General features: G+C 43.2%; 1 protein-coding gene across 4 annotated transcripts in view; it reads right to left on the bottom strand.

Moving 5' to 3' along the window:
* FAM184A (family with sequence similarity 184 member A) overlaps nt 1-17,404 on the bottom strand; it is a 98,352-nt gene that overhangs the window by 16,541 nt on the left and 64,407 nt on the right. For all 4 annotated transcript variants that reach the window (XM_048492144.1, XM_048492119.1, XM_048492135.1 and 1 more), the window contains exons 10-11: nt 9,244-9,456; nt 1,705-1,858 (exon numbers count right to left, since the gene is read on the bottom strand). In XM_048492144.1, the coding sequence (XP_048348101.1) occupies nt 1,705-1,858; nt 9,244-9,456 (367 nt within the window). The remainder of the gene's footprint in view (nt 1-1,704; nt 1,859-9,243; nt 9,457-17,404) is intronic.

The raw sequence follows: 17,404 nt of genomic DNA, 5'->3' as shown, positions 1-17,404 counted from the left end.
ATAGTACTCCACAGAAATATTTAGTAAAAGTTGGAAGATTTATATTATCTGAAGGGAAACCAGAGTATAATAATATCATTGTTTTTGAAAAGATAACTCAATTTTTCATGCACACATACAGACATATTTTCCCTTCCCTAGTTGAAAAAAGTTGTCACTTCATCAAGAAAAGGATAAGGTTTTATAACATAATGATAGTATATATTTAATGAAATGGTGCTGAATATCAAATTAAATATAAAATGTCTTTTAGGAGTCATGCTTTCCAGGGCCTTTTGGGGTCCAGCTTCCTTTTTACCAAGTAGAATGTATGCTAGAGCTGATCCTGTTTTCCTGGCAAACAATTAGCAATATTTGCAGTTGGAAAAACAATCTTAATTTCTTCCCAGATAGCACTTATGGGTGTTTTTGAGTTAAATGTAGTTGCATAAGTATCATTAGTCTTGTTGACTGTGCCTTTAACATTACTGGCAAGGAATACAGTTCACTTACAAGTTTTATACCATTTTGTGATATTTTAAGAAGTCTTTTTTAGTAACATTATTCAGAGGGTCTCCTGATTGTTTTCTTTATTGCTCATGCAAGAAAGCATCCATATAATCCTCTGAAAACATGACAAGCAATTATGAAGTAATCCTTCTCCAATGTTAATGGTACATACATACTTCCAAAGGGGAATTGAGTGAAGACAGGTACAGCAAAAAAAGGGGGAAATGTGGGTGAACCAACTGTAAACTGATATATACCTGTATGGAAACAGGTAAGTTTTTCACTAGTCTTTCATTTCTCACTATCAGGCTCATCTTTCCCAGTATTCTTTCCAGTTTGTCTTGGCATTGTTTTCCCACAGAAAAAATATGCTTTCCTGCTCTTGAATTGTGAGCATAGACTTTGGACTATCCCCAGTCACTAAACTTGTGCAACTGAACTCAATACAAGAACAGAATATATTTGATATGATGTGTCAATCGCCCCTTACCCCCCCCCCCCCAAATATTGAGAATGAACTTTCAGGTAAGATCATTATATAGCCTGGTTTCTCAGTGAAACAGACTTCCTCTAGAGATAGAGGGCTTTCCTTCTTTGGAAGTTTTTAAGCAGAGGCTAGATGATCATCTGACAGCAAGGCTTATACTATGAACTTAGGTAGCTCATAAGAGGGAGGCAGGAAGAGTGTATCAGTGTTCAGCTCCTTTGGCCCTTTCTTGCATGCCCAAAGTAATGCTGATCATGACCTCAGGGTCAGGAAGCAATTTTTCTCCAGGTCAGATTGTCAGGGATCCTGGCGGTTTTTGGTCTTCTCTGGGAACAGAATGGGGGAGCATGGGGAAGAGATAATTGTGAATTTCCTGAGTTATGCAGGGGGTTGGACTAGATGACCCTTGAGATCTCTTCCAGCTCTGTGTTTCTATATTTCTATATTTAGCTTTTGCTAAAGGATAAAAAAATATTATTGTAAATAGGTGATAGCAGCACAAACATAAACAGCTTATATTGAAAGAAGACTCTGTAAGTGGAGGCGCGTTGGGAGGCTGTAATTACATTGCTCAGCAACTAGCCAGGGTTTTGGTGGGTTTGAAGGTAAGGCACAGCCATGCCCCAATGCATGGAAAACAATCCACACTTGTCTTTCTGTATATTGAACAGAAATTACTACCTATCTGCACTAGAAGCAAACTTCTAAGCAACAAGGAAGTACTGTACCCAGCATGGCTTTCCCTTCATCTTCCAGTTCAAAACGAAGCGTCTGCAGTTCCTGTTCCATTTCTAGTTTGAAAGCTTCCATAGCTTGTTTGTGGGCTTCTTTTAGAGTCTGAAGTTCCTCTGAATGCTTTTGCTGCAAACGTTCTTCAAGTTCCTAAGAAATTTGAAAGAAGAATTGTTCTCTACATAGGTAGGAAATATTTTAATAGTAAGCTAGGTGGGTTTTCATCTGATTATTCCATTACTGTTAAGTCAACTCTATTCATTATTTACTGAAGCCTGAAGTTTAAATTTTTTTTAAAAGAGAATATTAATTACCTCTATTCAGATATATCCTACGAAACCTGAATAAGGGAAGTTGTTTGCCTGTATCTGTGTGCATGATGGGGATAAACATAATGATTGGTACTGGAATGTAGGTAAACGACAGTGCCTTTTCTATACATTGCCTAAATCAAGTAGTAATGCTTTGTACCCACGGTGCCTATTACATGAATATGGATCAAGGGACAGTATTCCAATTCTTTCCCAATGTGTCTTAGGACAGAAAGGAATAGAATATGAATGAAAAGGCTTGAGAGGCTGTACACTATTTCTCTTCAACCAGCTTATCTGTACACCAACATGTCCCATATCACTGAAGTGATATTCTCATTAATTAAAATAGTATCTGGTCATGCCAATGGTCAGAAGAATGAAATTTCAGCAGACAAAAGCTAACTAATCAAGTCAAATGTATAAAAAAGAAGAGTCAGGTTTTTACACATCATTTGTTTCTACTGTAAGGAGTCTCAAAGTTGTCTTCCCTCCTTCTCCCCACAACAGGCAGCTTGGTAGGTGGGGCTACAGAGTCTTAAAAGAACTGAGACTAGCCCAAGATCACCTGGAGCAGGGAATCAAACCCAGTTCTCCAGATTAGAGTCCACTGCTCGTAATCATTACACCACACAGGCTTTCAAAAATAATACCCATTAATGCACATACTGGTTTGGACTTTCCTGGCAATTTAATACACAAACAGTAGCCAGCATTTTAATACCACAGTGTAGTGCAATCTCATTTGGAACACTGTGTACAGTTCTGGTTACTACCATTATCAATGAGAAAGCAATTGGAATAAAATCTCCATTTTTATCAATTAGAAAATATCTGGAATAAAATCGCCACCATTCATCAATGAGAAAATATGTGGAATAAAATCACTACCATCCTTATCAATGAGAAAATATCTGGAATAAAATCCTTTTTTCAGAAAAAGACAGACTAAGTTGACTGATGGCTCCCTTCTGGTGCTCTGGGAAGTGATGTCCGAAGACTTTGCAGTAAAAGCTTTTTGTCTGCTCTGCTCATCCGAGATACTATCGCCTTCAGGACGTCCCCTGTCCCGGTGATTGATGGCATGGAGTGTTTAGGCCTTCATTGGGACTACCAAGAGAAGCTGGCTAGCCTGCTAGTGTACCCGGTCAACCCTAAGAAGGCATCGGCCGGATAGCCTGTCCACGCTTCTGGAGTGTCGCTCTCTGAGTGGGCGCTGAGCACCCTCGCTTAATTGTGCTGGAGTGACTTCAACGTCCATGTTGATTCGGCCTCCTCGTCAGTGGCCGCTGATCTAGTGGTCATCCATGGCGACGCCAGGCTCCTCTCTCTTATAAATACTGGTGTCCCTACTCATCAAGGAGGCCACACTTCCTGGACCCTAGTCTTCGGCGGCAGGTGTGCATGTGGTCTTATCCTCTGTAGAAAGAGTGCCGCATGGTCTGACTACACTATGTCCTGAAGGCTCGGATAGGTGGCTATGCTTCTATGCCCCCGCCTAGGTGACGGGCATATTTTAGCCCGCGCCATGTGAGACTAATGGAACCAGAACGGTTCCAAAAGATGCCTCTACGGAACTCCCTACCACTGGCGCTACTCTAGATGAGCTGGTAGAGAGCTGGGACACCAGGCTCTCTGAAGCCACGTCCCGACGGTGAGTCAGCTTCCAAAGCGCCCTTCTCCGCACCTTCGCATTCAACCCGGCTCGAATTGGTACACCGAGGGCTTGGAGGAAGATGAAAAAAGGGAACTGAGGCCCGGTGCTTGAGCGTAGGGTGGCGGGCGGTACTTGACGCAGGGGTCAAGACACTCCCATATCGTATCGGCTTATGAAGTCCTATGAAGGAGTGCTGTGAAGGCAAGACGAAGCGGGCATACCTTTGCTTCCGCTATTGAATCTGCTAGTTCGCACCCAGCACAATTGTTTACGTGGTAATTCGGACGTTGATGACCTCTTCGATAGGTCCAAAAGAGACTGATTTGGCATTAGGTTGTGAGGCTTTTGCGAAACTACTTCACACACAAAGTCCTGACCCTCCGCCAATCCCTCCCTGCCACTATTGATACAGGTATGTGAACTAGAGGCCCTACTGGGCCGCCTTTGGAGTCCTTTCTTGGACCACTTCCAATACTTGACCCAACGAATCGTTGACAGGATCCTGGATGCTGTAATGATCCTACCACTTGTCCCTTTTCCTTGACCCCAAGGGTGCCCTTCCCTGGTTGGTGAAAGCCGGGCAGGAGGAGCTTCGGAGCCACCTGTTGGATATGAGTCAACTGCTCCCCTTGAGCAAGATGAGTTTTCTCCTCTGAGAATTCGGCTTAAAGAGGCAGTGGTCCGCCCGGCCTCCTAAAAAAAAGACCCGGCATGCCGATCCTGGAGATCCGTGCCACTACCAGTTTCTTAATTTCTGTGGCCATTCTTGGGCAAGGTAATTGAAGCGGTGGCGGCTCAGTTCCAGCTGCATTCCTGGATGACACAAATGTACTGGATCCCTTCCAGTCTGGCTTCCGCGACTGGTCAAGTGGGACCCGAGACGGTGCTGGTCACTGTTGTACAGACGACCTCCGACTACACTTGGACAGAGGCGGTTCGGCTGTTGGTGTTGTTAGATCCTCACCGCGAATGGCGTTCGATATGGTAGACCCACGACCTTTTGGTCCACACCGCCCTCGCTGGTATCCGGGGTTCGAGATTCAGCCTTAAATTGGCTAATCTCGTTCCTCCGAGCATCGAGGACAGCAGGTGGCATCGGGGATCTCCGGGTGTGATCTCCCAAGCGATAAACCCCATTATGTGTGGGGTGCCGCAAGGAAGCGACATACTCTCCCCGATGCTTTTAATATCTACATGCACCCCTGGCGAAGTCTAGTTCGGAGTTTGGGCTGCGTGTCACCAATACGCTGATGACACCCAGCTCTCTTGTTCCTACAATGGAGGGCAGCCCGACCTCGCCCCTGATGCTCTCCCAGCGCTTGTCTTTGATGCTGTGGCTGGTTGGTTGAGTGCAAAGTCGGCTGAAGTTGGAATCCCACTAAGACGGAGGTCCTGTGGCTGGGCCGGGAGTGTCCGGTGGCCTTTGGCTCACTGCCTACCCTTCTTGGTGAGAGCGTTAAAATTAACTTTGTCCGCCAAGGGAGCCTGGGGGGGTGACTCTGGATCCATCTCTATCATTGGTGGTCCAGGTCACCCAGACAATGCTCCAGGCAGCTTACCATCTCGGCAGGCACGCAACTGGCCCCGTGATCTCCTCCCGTTCTGATCTGGGCCACTGCTTGATCCATTGCCACGGTCACCTCTAGATTAGACTACTGTAACTCTCGCTCTACAGCTGGCTTTACCTTTTGGCCATGATCCGAAACTGAAACTGCACAGAATGCGGCAGCCAGACTCCTTTCCGGAGCAACAGCAAGGGACCGGATTACTCCGGTCCTATACCAACTGCACTGGCTGCCGCATCGAGTACCGGGTCATGTTTAAAGTTCTTGGTTTTGATAGCTTTAAAGCCATTCGTGGCCTTGGCCCTGCATATCTATGCGGGACCGTCTCTCCCTATATCGCCTCTTCTAGGCCCCTCCGTTCATCGGAGGCGGACCTACTGGTGATCCCTGGCCCCAAAGGCGATCCGGGCTGGCCTCTACAAGGGCCAGGGCTTTTCACGTGTACTCTGGCCCCTACCTGGTGCAACAGGCTTCCAGGTGAGATCAGGGCCCTGCGGGATTTACAAAGTTTCCGCAGGGCCTGTAAAACGGACCTGTTCCACCAGGCGTTTGGCCAGCCGGGATGATATCAACCACAATAATAAGTAAACATCTGGCCTCCCGTGGGTTCATAAAAGGGGGAATAGAATAGCTGAAGCCATCTCTAGTTTAATATTTTATGTATTTTAATTAACTTATATTCATGATGTTTTAAATTTTTATGTTGTTGGAAACCGCCCTGAGCCTTCGGGGAGGGCGGTATACAAATATAATAAATAAATAAATAAATAAATAAATAAATAAATAAATAAATAAATACAGAGTTGTGCTTACCTGTAACTGTAGTTCATTGAGTGGGTTTCTGTGCAGACACACATTGGGACTGCACTTGCACAGGCCTGGCACAGAAAATTTTTCAAGCTTTTTGTCTGCTCTGCAGCTCTGAAGAGCACTCACTCCCCCTTCTGCTCCCCTTGGGAGGGAAGATTCCCATCCAAATGGCCATGTGATTGAAGGGGGAGGAGTGCTACTCCTTAGTTCTCCTACCACCACCATGACTAGGAAGACCTGGAAAGCCAGTTTGAGCATGGTAAAAAATATCTGCTGTATCTGTGTATCTGCTAAAGCGTTTGGGACTCTTTAGTTTGAAGAGGAGACATCTGATGGGGGCCATGATAAGATCAGAGCTTTGGCCATCCAGACCAGGTACTTCGAAAAGCGACACGAATTCACCCAAGGATGAAGAATAGGGTTGTACTCTTATTGAGTCCTTGGGACAGGTCTAAAAGGTGGAAAGACCATCAGAGCCTTTGTGCTAGTCAGAGGCTGACCCAACAGACTGTTGCCTTGGCACCAAGCAATTGGTTCCGGTGAACTTTGTCACCAAGCAAATAATTCTGATGAAGTGGTGCCAAGAGGATTGGTTCCAACCAATCCTTGGCATTGAGGGCTGGGTTCTGCCTGATCCTTGGAATCAAGCGGTTCTGCTCTGATGAGTGCTCAGAAAACAAGACCTTGTCCAAAGTCTTTCTGTCCCCTGGTAAGAAATCAATACATTGTGCCATGCAGTCCCAAAGGGAAAAAAGATAACATCCCATCACAGCAGTGAAACTGGATACTCTAAGACTACAAGAAGAATATACTTTTCTTCCTAAAGTGTCTAATTTCCTCCTCTCCTTGTCCATAGAGGAAGACTGATATCCAGTCCTGTGACATAAGGGAAGTATCTCAGTGAATTGGGCATGAGGTAGTGGAAGCTTAGTTTGAAGATGGCCTAACTTTAAAGATTGGCAAGAAGGGATATGGCATGGCAGAGACATGTCCCAATAGGTGCATGGGGGCGTATACATCCTCAAACAACAACAACATGAAGACTGGCAAGTATGAGAATGGAAACCTGAAGGCTGAAAAGATGATCCAAGGGAGGTAAAGGAACTTCAAAAGCATCACCTTCTGAGGAAGAAGGAGATGATTTTCTGCCAAATAATTGGAAGGGTGTCCTTGGACAATGGAGGACTGTGTCAAGGCCTTTGTCCAAGCAGGGAGATCAATGGTTGACATCAAAGAGACTGTTGACTCTGAACAGGAAAATCTTAGTTTTGAGGAGATAATAGTGATCAATGCTGAGAGGAAACATCCAGTTGATGGAGTAGGGAAATAGTCTGTGGAAGCACCTGCAATGAGTTTCAGAATCAAAGAGACAGCAGCTTGGATTGAAAACTATTCTCAACCTTCTTTTTGGCCTTTTTAACAGGGGTTTTAGAAGTTGACCGTTTGGCCACCAAACTGGATCAGGATCACCAAACTCAGATCAGAGGTGTAGCTGGGCCAAACTGCGCCCAGTGTGCAGTCTGTATTTTCTGCCCCCATGACCCCCTGCGGCACCCTGCCCCCCAGGCGCCCCCCCTTCCCACCTTCCCACACATACCTTAGTTCCTTTCCTTTTCTTAGAACTTGTTCAGGCTGAAAAAAAGGCCTATTTGCAGTTCAAGCTTAAAAACGGCCTGATGGGAAGTATACTTCCCAGGAGACCTTGTGAGCCCCAAGATCTCCTGGGAACTGTAGTTCCTCAGGCCATTTTTAGCCTGTACTGTGAACAGGACTTTTTTCAGCCTGAAAGGAAAGGAACTAAAACAGATAATGGAAAAGAGTACCTACAAGAGGCTGTGAGGGAGAGGGAAGAGGGGAGGGCCTAGAAATGGGGGCAATTTTCTGCGCCCCCAGGTGTGCGCCCGGTGCATGGCGCACCACCTGTCACCTTGTAGCTCCGCCACTGGATCAGATACAGCCATCAGGTCCAAGGAGACTGATGGCATGCAAGCCTTATTTAAAGATCTGTCCATGAAGTATCCACCAAAGTGAAAGACCTTTCCCACAGCATAGCCTTAAGTCTTGAGGCCCATTCACATCTGGCCCTTGGAGTAAAAAGGTGGCAAGATGGGCCTGAATTTGAGACATGAGTCTTATGAAAGCAGAAAAGGCATTCATTATGCTCATAATTTTGAGCCATCTTCATTACACACTTAGAACATTAGTTGAATAACACCATCTCAACAAAGAAGATAAAACAAAAGCAAAAATTCTGAGGTAAATGAGGCACTTAGCTGAAGCCAGTCATCCCTCTTCAGTGCCAAAGAAAGAACTGAGGAAGCAGGGCTTTCCCTGCCTCTGTCATGTGACCATTTGTGTGGGAAACTGACTCATTCTCGGCACTGGATACGGGGTGGGGTGAGCACTCCAAGTGCTCTGAAGCTTCTGTAAGCATGCCTGTCAGTCTTCTGTGAACTGCACTGAAGACCCAACATTGAGCAAAGGTAATGCATGGGATGGAGAAAGTGGATAGATAATTTTTTCTCCTGTCCCATAGTACTAGATTTCAGGGGTATCAAATAAATGGGCAGTAATTAGGGAAGCGAGCGAGGATCCCTCCAAAGCAATGGTTGGCTGCTGCATGAAACAGGATGCTGGACTAGATGAATCATTATTTTGATTCTGCAGGTTCTTATTAGGAAGTTGGTATTCTGCTAGTGGAAAATAACTTTCTTGTCCTCCCCCTCTTACTGCAGTCCACTGCAGGCCTCAAATTGTTATCCACTGAGTTCAAGGGACCCCAGGAGCAGCACTAGATATCATATAGTAATCTCCAGTCGGAAGAGGAACATAAGCAAAAATTGCCTTCCCTTTCCTGTGTTGGCAGACATGTCCTTTTGACCCCCCAAAATGCTTTCCAGATGCAACCCACTGATCATAACCTTAGGAGAGGATGGAAAATATGCAGTCAGCAAAGCACTTATTCCTTCCTCCATGTCTGTCTACTATTTTGCTAGCACAATATTTAGGGATCATTGCTTTCTAAGACCACTGTAAGATACAGGAGGTAAATAATTACTTTTTCTATTGAGGGCCCAAAGGCGGCAATATTTTTCTTTGACAAATATTTAAAAATAAGAATAAACCTTTTTTCGATTACTGTGTTCAGTCATTCAATTAAGTCAGAAGTATCAAAACATTAAAGCAACATACTTTCTGCCCATGTTCGTTTGTTTCTTCCAAAGCTTGAAATGCAAGCATGTGTGCCTCTTTCAGGGACTTGTTCCTCTGCTCATGCTCTTCTTCGAGTTCTTCAATTTCTTGGGCAAGCCTCTGTCGTTCCTGACTGAACTGTGCCTGCAGTTGTTGCATTGAGGTCTGAGACTGAGACAGTTGCATTTCTAGATTCTGCTTCAGCAGGGAGATCTAATTCAGAGAAAGGCAAAGATCAGTACAAATATCAAATTAGAAAATGACTGCACTTATTTTCTGTTATTCTCTATAATTATCACCCTGCATGGCCGAAAAGTAGCACTTTCCTACTATGTTCTACAATTTCTGATATGACTGAAGGATGTGCTTGGCTGGGGAGAGTAAGGAGAAGGTTTCACCTCAGGAAAATAAAAACTCTATACTTCTTTATATGCTATCAGGGAATTGTGGGTTATTTTTTCCATGGCATTTTAATAGAAATTTAAAGGAGAATACCTACAGCCCCGACCGTTGCTAAGCGTTTGTAATTTTAGCATTATAATTAAATTCAACAGAAAGGTTGACAGAGCAGTTTACTTAATTACATTCCTCGCTATGTCCGCGCATCCAATCTCTAATGAGGAAGCCACGGTTCTGAGAGACCAGGGTTTAACATACTTCTTGTTACTGTTTTTCCCCCAGTGGACCAAAATTATTTTTGATTTTTAAAAGGGTAGCATTCCATCATTGGGTTCAAAGGATTAATCATCAGACTGCTGTACAGTTTTAAAATTATCAAAATCTTTAAAAAGTATCTACAGAACCAATAATTAACTATTTTCTTTTTTACATTTAAAGAAAATCCATGGTCTTTTAGCTGTAACTCCTTCACCCAGATTATTGACCTTGTCCAGTATTTCCTAGATCACTGATTTCCTAGAACTACTACACAACCATCAAACCTAACTGACAAGCAGGATAAAAGGTAACATAGGGGTTGGTCAGGTCAAAAGCAAGTCACACACACTAACTGTGATCTGGCCAGTGCTGCTCCTAGAACAAGTTGTATTGACAAAGTTGTATCATCCAGATCAGAAGTCTGCAACCTGCGGCTCTCCAGATGTTCATGCCATTGGCCATGTTGGCAGGGGCTGATGGGAATTGTAGTCCATGAACATCTGGAGAGCCGCAGGTTGCAGATACCTGATCCAGATCATCTCCCCACACAATCCCCAGGTATTGTCACTCTATGGCCAGAAACTCTTTGGGTATGTTTCCCTGTAAGTGACACCCCCCCCCCCCATGTATGGGCCTTCAAAAACTTGACAGTAGGGATTATAGTCCTCTATATTGAACAAGCTGGCTGAAAACATTCTTGTGAGCCTTAATATCTTTAAACTTATCTGTTATATTTCACAGCCAAAATGCAGTACAGATCAGCATACCAACAATGTACGTGTAGCACTATTTACAATCATGGCTGATTCCTCAAAAGGACAAGCGAAAGAATCTATATTTAAAACAGATTTTATACCCATGACACATGACACAAGTAATAATTAAGCAGATTTAGAAAACAATGCATACACATAATAGAAAATCCAGCAAGTTTAAAGGCTACTACAACTTATTTAATATTAAACTAAAATCTCAGATGAATTTTTAATCTCAGCTTCAAAAAATCACACTGATTTTCTGCAAGTTTCTGCAGAATCTCTCAATCATAATCCCAGGGTTTATGGCAGGAATCCAAACAACCAAAGACTTGCAAACAGCTTAATCTTAACATTGCCACTAATAAAAAGAATTGTTCTAGGAGCTGCATCATGTCCCCAGGATCATAAATGGTTGAGATGTCCAGCATTTTATAGCATAAAGAATTTGTTAAAATGCAAAGACTGTCCAGCTGATACTGTGTTAAAGTCTGAGCCCTTGTGATTTCAGCCAGAAGCCCTAATACTTGTTTCACTCCTGGGCTGGAGTTTTTGCTTGTTTGCTGTTCAGTTGCTCAGCACTGACCCTGGAGTTGACTTATACATTAGCAACCCATTTAGCCCAGTTTGGACTGTCAGGACTTAAGAGCTAAGCAGGCATGGATGTAGTCAGTACCTGGATGGGAAACCAAGAAAGTAAAGCAATGACAAACCACCTCTGCTCATCTCATGCCTGGAATGAACTGCAGATGGTTTATCCATGGGTTAGTTGTGATTTACCAGGATGTTCTTCTTCTCGACTTATACATTGCCTGAATAGAGCAATGCACAAACTGAGACTACTTTTGGCTTGTAGGCTCCTGCACTGTTATCAAATTCTTTCTTCTTGGTATCAATTCAACTTCTGACTGCTTAGCACTGAACAGGCTGAGAGATGGTATAGTCACAAACAAACCCTATATATATCCTGTGTTGATTAATTCAATTAATTTATTACATTTTTAGTATATCAGGAAACATACCTGGTATGTAAAATATTTTTTTCGCGTGCACAAAGCTACAAAAGAGATACTTCAAAAGTAGTAGAAATAAGATGTTTCATGTACAATGCAAACATGCATGAAATTAGTTGTTTCATACAATTAGTTGTATAAACCAGTTTTAGAAACTTACTTGCTAACTTCTTTTGAAAAGGATGAAACTTAATTGCCTTAGTATACCAAGTTATAAAACTTACCTAGCCCCTTCGTATGATAAGCATGCATACAAGGAATCTACTTCCACAATTAAAAACCTTATTATAGTTTCAGTTTTATTAATTAGTAATAATAGCTATCATGTGTCTAACTACGTCAACTAATTTACCAGAATCTGATAAGTGCCCCTGAATTTAAAAAAATCTATAACTGTGTAACATTTTAATAATTAATATTTATATTTTATAAAGTTTTTTTTAACTTCACTCACCCAATGGGGGGCTGCTTGGTTATCTTCTTCCCTCCCTCCCTCCCTCCTGGGTCCAGTGGCAGAGGCTTCCCATGGTTCTCACCCACCTGCAGGACGGCTGCCTCAGTGCCAGTTTCAACCAAGGTGGGACATTTGTTCACTTCATGTGCTGCTGCCTTGTGGATGGTTTTAGTGGGGTGCTGGGGTTGTGGCACCTATTCCTTCTCCCCTCCCACCAGCTGGTTTGCAGAGGAGAGCTGGAGAGGGTTTTTATCAGGGCATGTGGGATCACCTGGTTTCTCCTCATCTTTCCATGACTTCTAAGTTGATTTATTTTTTTAGTTTGTTGATTTCTATCCCTTCCTTCAAATGCATCCCGGAGTGGGTTACAACAATCTAAAAATGCTTTCTGCTTTACAATAAACACAGCATCATGTCCATTTTAAAAGTTCTAAAATCCAGATAAAAATTCCTAAAAACACACCTAAAAACAATTAACCAATAAAAACACAGTTGTATTCACTTGTGCAGATGTGTTCCTGTTTAGGGGAGGATTCTACATCTCCCTCCTTTTAAAAAAAAGTTTCAGATTTTTCTGCAAACCTGGTGGATCCCTTTTGCCTCCAGGATCCTGATCCATAGCATTAAATATTCACATATGGGACCATGTTGAGAATTAGATATACTGATTTAGAGAAGAGATACTTCTTTCAAATAGCATATAATGAAAGAAACATTTTAATGGTGTTAATTGTCATAATTATCTTCAGAATTTATTTCTCTTTTCTCCTTTATAGTCGCATTTAGGTGACCAATAAAATGATGGTAGAATAACAACTCATTTGAAAAACTATATTCATAAGTCATATTAAAAATATTTTCATAATTCACGTTGTCAACAATCCTATATAGCCATATCTAAGAGTGGTAGCAAATCATAAGAAGCTGCCTTGCACTAGGTTAGAACATTGGTCCAACCAGCCTTAGAATTTTCTGTTCTTATTAGCAGTTCCTCTCCAAGGTTTTAGGCAGAGAAGTCTTACAAAAGAAGATGCTACAGAGACTGAACCTCCAATGAAACATGTTATAACTACATATTGTGCTTTACTACTCAGCTACAACTTAACATACCACTGGGGACCTTATGCATTAGTTAGAGATTATCCCCCAGATGAATTGGAAAACTTATTTTAAACAAAAAAAAACTATGCCTACCTAGTTCAGTCCCCAAGACACTAGGACCCAAGCGGAGTATTCTAGAACAAAGATGGTCCAGGAAATGGCAGATGAATTCACAAATCTGACATCTTTATCTTGAACAGGGTATAATAGGTGACCAGCTGCAGTAAAATAACTCTAGCTGCAGTTGAGCTTTTTTCTTTTTAAGGCTGTCTAGAACTGCAGGCCATGCTTACAAACCTACCCATGGTTTTACCCGCTAAGACACTAAGGGACCATTACAGTTCTTATCTGAATTGGCTATAACTGTATCCACAAACCCTGACATAGCTTTAGAGCTTCACCCTCACTCTCTTTACTATCACAATTCACTGCCATAAGAATTCAAACTGTTTTTGGAACTGATGACAACAGGTTCTAATATAATTACATTTGTACTGAACATTGTCTTAAAATATTTGCTAGGTTCCAAACTGCCCCCTCTCGGAATCAAGGCACCTCCACATGGATACCAAGGAGTCAATAATTTACCCTCCTCTCAGTGGCACTACCTGTGCAGCTGTGACCTTCAAAGCCTAGCTTATTTGGGTGTGAGGGGAATTTCATGAAAAGGGCAAAAAAGGACTGGTGAATCTGTAGTGTACTGTGCATTGTCATTTGGATCTCGGTGTGTAGAAACAATGAGAAGAAATATAGTACCTCAACTATAGCTTGGTTGCATTACTACTTATTGCCAACTATAACACAGAACCACATATTTCATGCTTTGTAAAAAGCTTTATAATGTGCACATGTACTATCTGCAAGCTTGCTTTTACATCACATAAAATGACTATGAGATGTTTGATGCTGAATGATATGAACATAGACACACATGAATGAATATAGCACAGAGCTTCACGTGAAATTAATGTGTAATCACTTCCCTTGAACATCATTTTTTTTAAAATTGCCGAGGCTAATGCTCTGAAGCAGCACTAGCCAGAACGCAAGCTGAGAAGTGCAAGCATGCCCTTATGTACAAATTGTAAGTGCAATTCACTTACATTGCTGATAGATTTATGCAAAGCTTCACCCAGACAGTGCCGCTATGAAGGAAAGATCACAGGAATAAAGGGAAACATTCAGAAATAACTAAGAAGATGGGATAAAGAAGGGACAGTAAAACACAAAACATTAATATTAATCTCACAAGGGAAAATATACTAAAATTGTTTGGGAAAAAACGGACAATTTTTTGGCTATTGTTTATTTACAATCAATGAAACACATAAGGAAATAACAGGTATTAAATATGTATTGTCCCTTTTAAAAGTTAAAAATGGAAAAGTAAAAAACCTTTTGATGTATACCTCAGAAACGTATTATGTTTCTGTTTACAAATTATTTTTGTTTTGGTCCGAATTGATGCATATAATCCATTTTAAATGAAATGTTCAGGTATACTACTGAAATAGCTAACATATCCATTTTGCTGTAGTTTTTAAACAGCTTTACAACATGATTGATGTTAGCCTCTTTCATTGTCATCAGACCCATTCCGAAGTGTTAGTTCTACTGAAATATTCTGTGTTGCATTTTTACCTTTAGATATCATTCCTTCTCTAGAGCAGTGATGGTGAACCTTTTCAAGACTGAGTGCCCAAATTGCAACCCAAAACCCATTTATTTATCGCAAAGTGCCAACATGGCAATTTAACTTGAGGTTTTAGTTTAGAAAAAATGGTTGGCTCCGAGGCGTGCGTTACTCGGGAGTAAGCTTGGTAGTAGTCGGTGGCTTTGCTTTGAAGCAACCATGCAACTGTTCCAACGGGTGAATCATGACCCTAGGAGGGTTTACTCAGAAGCAAGCCCCATTGCCAGCAACCAAGCTTACTCCCAGCTAAAGGATCACACTTTAGTTCTTCGCATGAAAATCAGTGGGGTTTAACAGCACTTACCTACACTGCTTCCCCAAAACTAGGTTTAATGCTAATAATCGAGCCCAGCGACCCAGGCCTAGATGTGTGTGTGTGTGGGCGGGGGCAACTCTGTCCATGCCCACAGAGAGGACTCTGAGTGCCACCTCTGGCACCCGTGCCATAGGTTCGCCACCACTGCTCTAGAGATTTGCTTTGGAAACCCCAATTGGGTAGAAAGGAGCATAAAAATATTTTAAATAAATAAATAAACTTTATGGCTTCATAGCAAAACTATATTTTATGTAATAAGGCACCATTGACTAACAAGATGAAGATGTACCACCAGAATGTTTAAGAGGTATATCATCGTATACATCAGGCATAACGTATGATAATTGTAAACAGTGAAAGGTGAGTAATTTCATTCCTTATATATGATTTATGGTTCCGAAGAACATTTGCAATCGTTTTAAAGATCCTATCAGTGTTTAAAATACCGTTCCGAAACCCGGAAACAAATCAGCCATGAGCTGCTCCAATGTTTCTACAAACCTTATTCCATCCATATATTTCCTAAAGCATGAGTAGTATTTTTTTCAAAAAAGAAAGATTTAACATTTAAATGCAGCACACAAATCAAATCACGTTTTTCCAGCAGTTGTGACATGCACTACAGTTGAATGTTGAATGAGTTCCAGAAATCCTAGACTATGAAACATGCCCATGTTTACACAAAACATGTAGTGGAAACTGCAACAGCCTTCCAGTGCACTTATGTCAAAGCCAACTAGTATACTAGAATCCAAACAGGAAATATTCTAAATAATTCTGTCCGGGAGCGGCAAGCCCCCCCCTCCCGGACTTACCGCCGCCGCTGGCCACGGACTCGATGGCCGCCTCGCCGCCACGCCCGACGCCTCCCCAGCGGCTGGATTGGAAGGCCCGAGGAGCTTCGAGGCGGCGGCAGGCAGTCAGGGGCCCGAGGAGAGCCCTCCGGTGGCAGCTGGGCGCTCCGGGCTCCGGTAGCCAGTGCACTAAGCCTCCATGCGGCCAGTCACAGCTCGGAGGAGGCAGCGACCCGAGGGCGGCGGGCCGGGCTCGCCCCGGCGGCGAGGCGGCGCCCCGCGGCGGCTTCGGCGCTACGCCCGAGGAACTTGCTGGCCCGGCTGCTCCCCGGGAGAGGAGCCTGGCGGGACTGGCTCGGCCCACCCGGCGAAGCGCCCGGCCCGATCGCGGCCCTCCCGGGCTGGCCCGGCATGACAGAAATGAGGCGGAGGTCCTGGAAAGGAAGAGCAGAGCCGGCAAGAGGGCCAGCACTAAGGAGTGTGGGAGGCGGCGAGGGGATAAAAGGAGAAGAACAGCAGCAGCTGGGAGGGTTGTGGGACAGGAGGCAGAAGGAAGGGTGTGCAGAGAGGGGCTGGAGAGGCGGAAGGAGAAGGAGAGGTTGGGAAGGGGCCAGCCGAGGGGACGGGAGGGGAGTGGGGGAGGCCTGGCCAGGAGAGAGCAGGCCCCCCGGTTCTGTGACAGGGAGACTTGTGGAGCAAACAAGCTCCCTCGGGGAAACAAAGGGGAGTCCTGTGGGAGGAACAGGCTCTCCAAGGGGAACTGTGTGGAGAGGCCAGGCGGGCCCTGAGGGGGTTTAGGCCCCACTGTTTGACCACCCCTCCCTAGAACAGGGGTGAGGCCGGGAACAAGAACCCCGGGTAGGGTTTGGAGGGAAGGCATCAGGGCTCCCCCACGGTACTCTGGAGGGGGACCCTGACAAATTCCATCACAAAATCAGTCTTGCATCTCTTGCTTTCTTAGATATGCTGTGTGTAACTTAATTTAAATTTGTATGGGGATCTTAAAATAGCTAATAGTTCTCAGTTTTATTGTAGTAGCAACAGTACACTAGCAACACTATAAATTTTTTAAAAGTTGCCTTGGGTGTGCAACAAGGCAGATAATATTTTCTAGTAAATTAATACATAAAATGGCCACAAGATTTGTAGCAAGAAAAATGTGAGATTTTATTTGTTGAGATTTGGGTTTTCTTTCCTTCCTCTGTACTTTCACTTTTAATTTCTTTTTCCTGTTATCTATGTATATGGTTTTTTTTTCATTCTATTTTTAATTTTATATGTACATATACATTTATTATTTTTAAAGTATGCACTATATGTACTAACAAAAGCAAACAAGTGAAACAGTTAAGACCAGCTCTGATGAGTATGCTAAATC

This window comes from Sphaerodactylus townsendi, linkage group LG01 (assembly GCF_021028975.2).
Source record: "Sphaerodactylus townsendi isolate TG3544 linkage group LG01, MPM_Stown_v2.3, whole genome shotgun sequence".
Lineage (NCBI taxonomy): Eukaryota > Metazoa > Chordata > Lepidosauria > Squamata > Sphaerodactylidae > Sphaerodactylus > Sphaerodactylus townsendi.
This window is presented reverse-complemented; position numbering and strand designations above follow the sequence as displayed.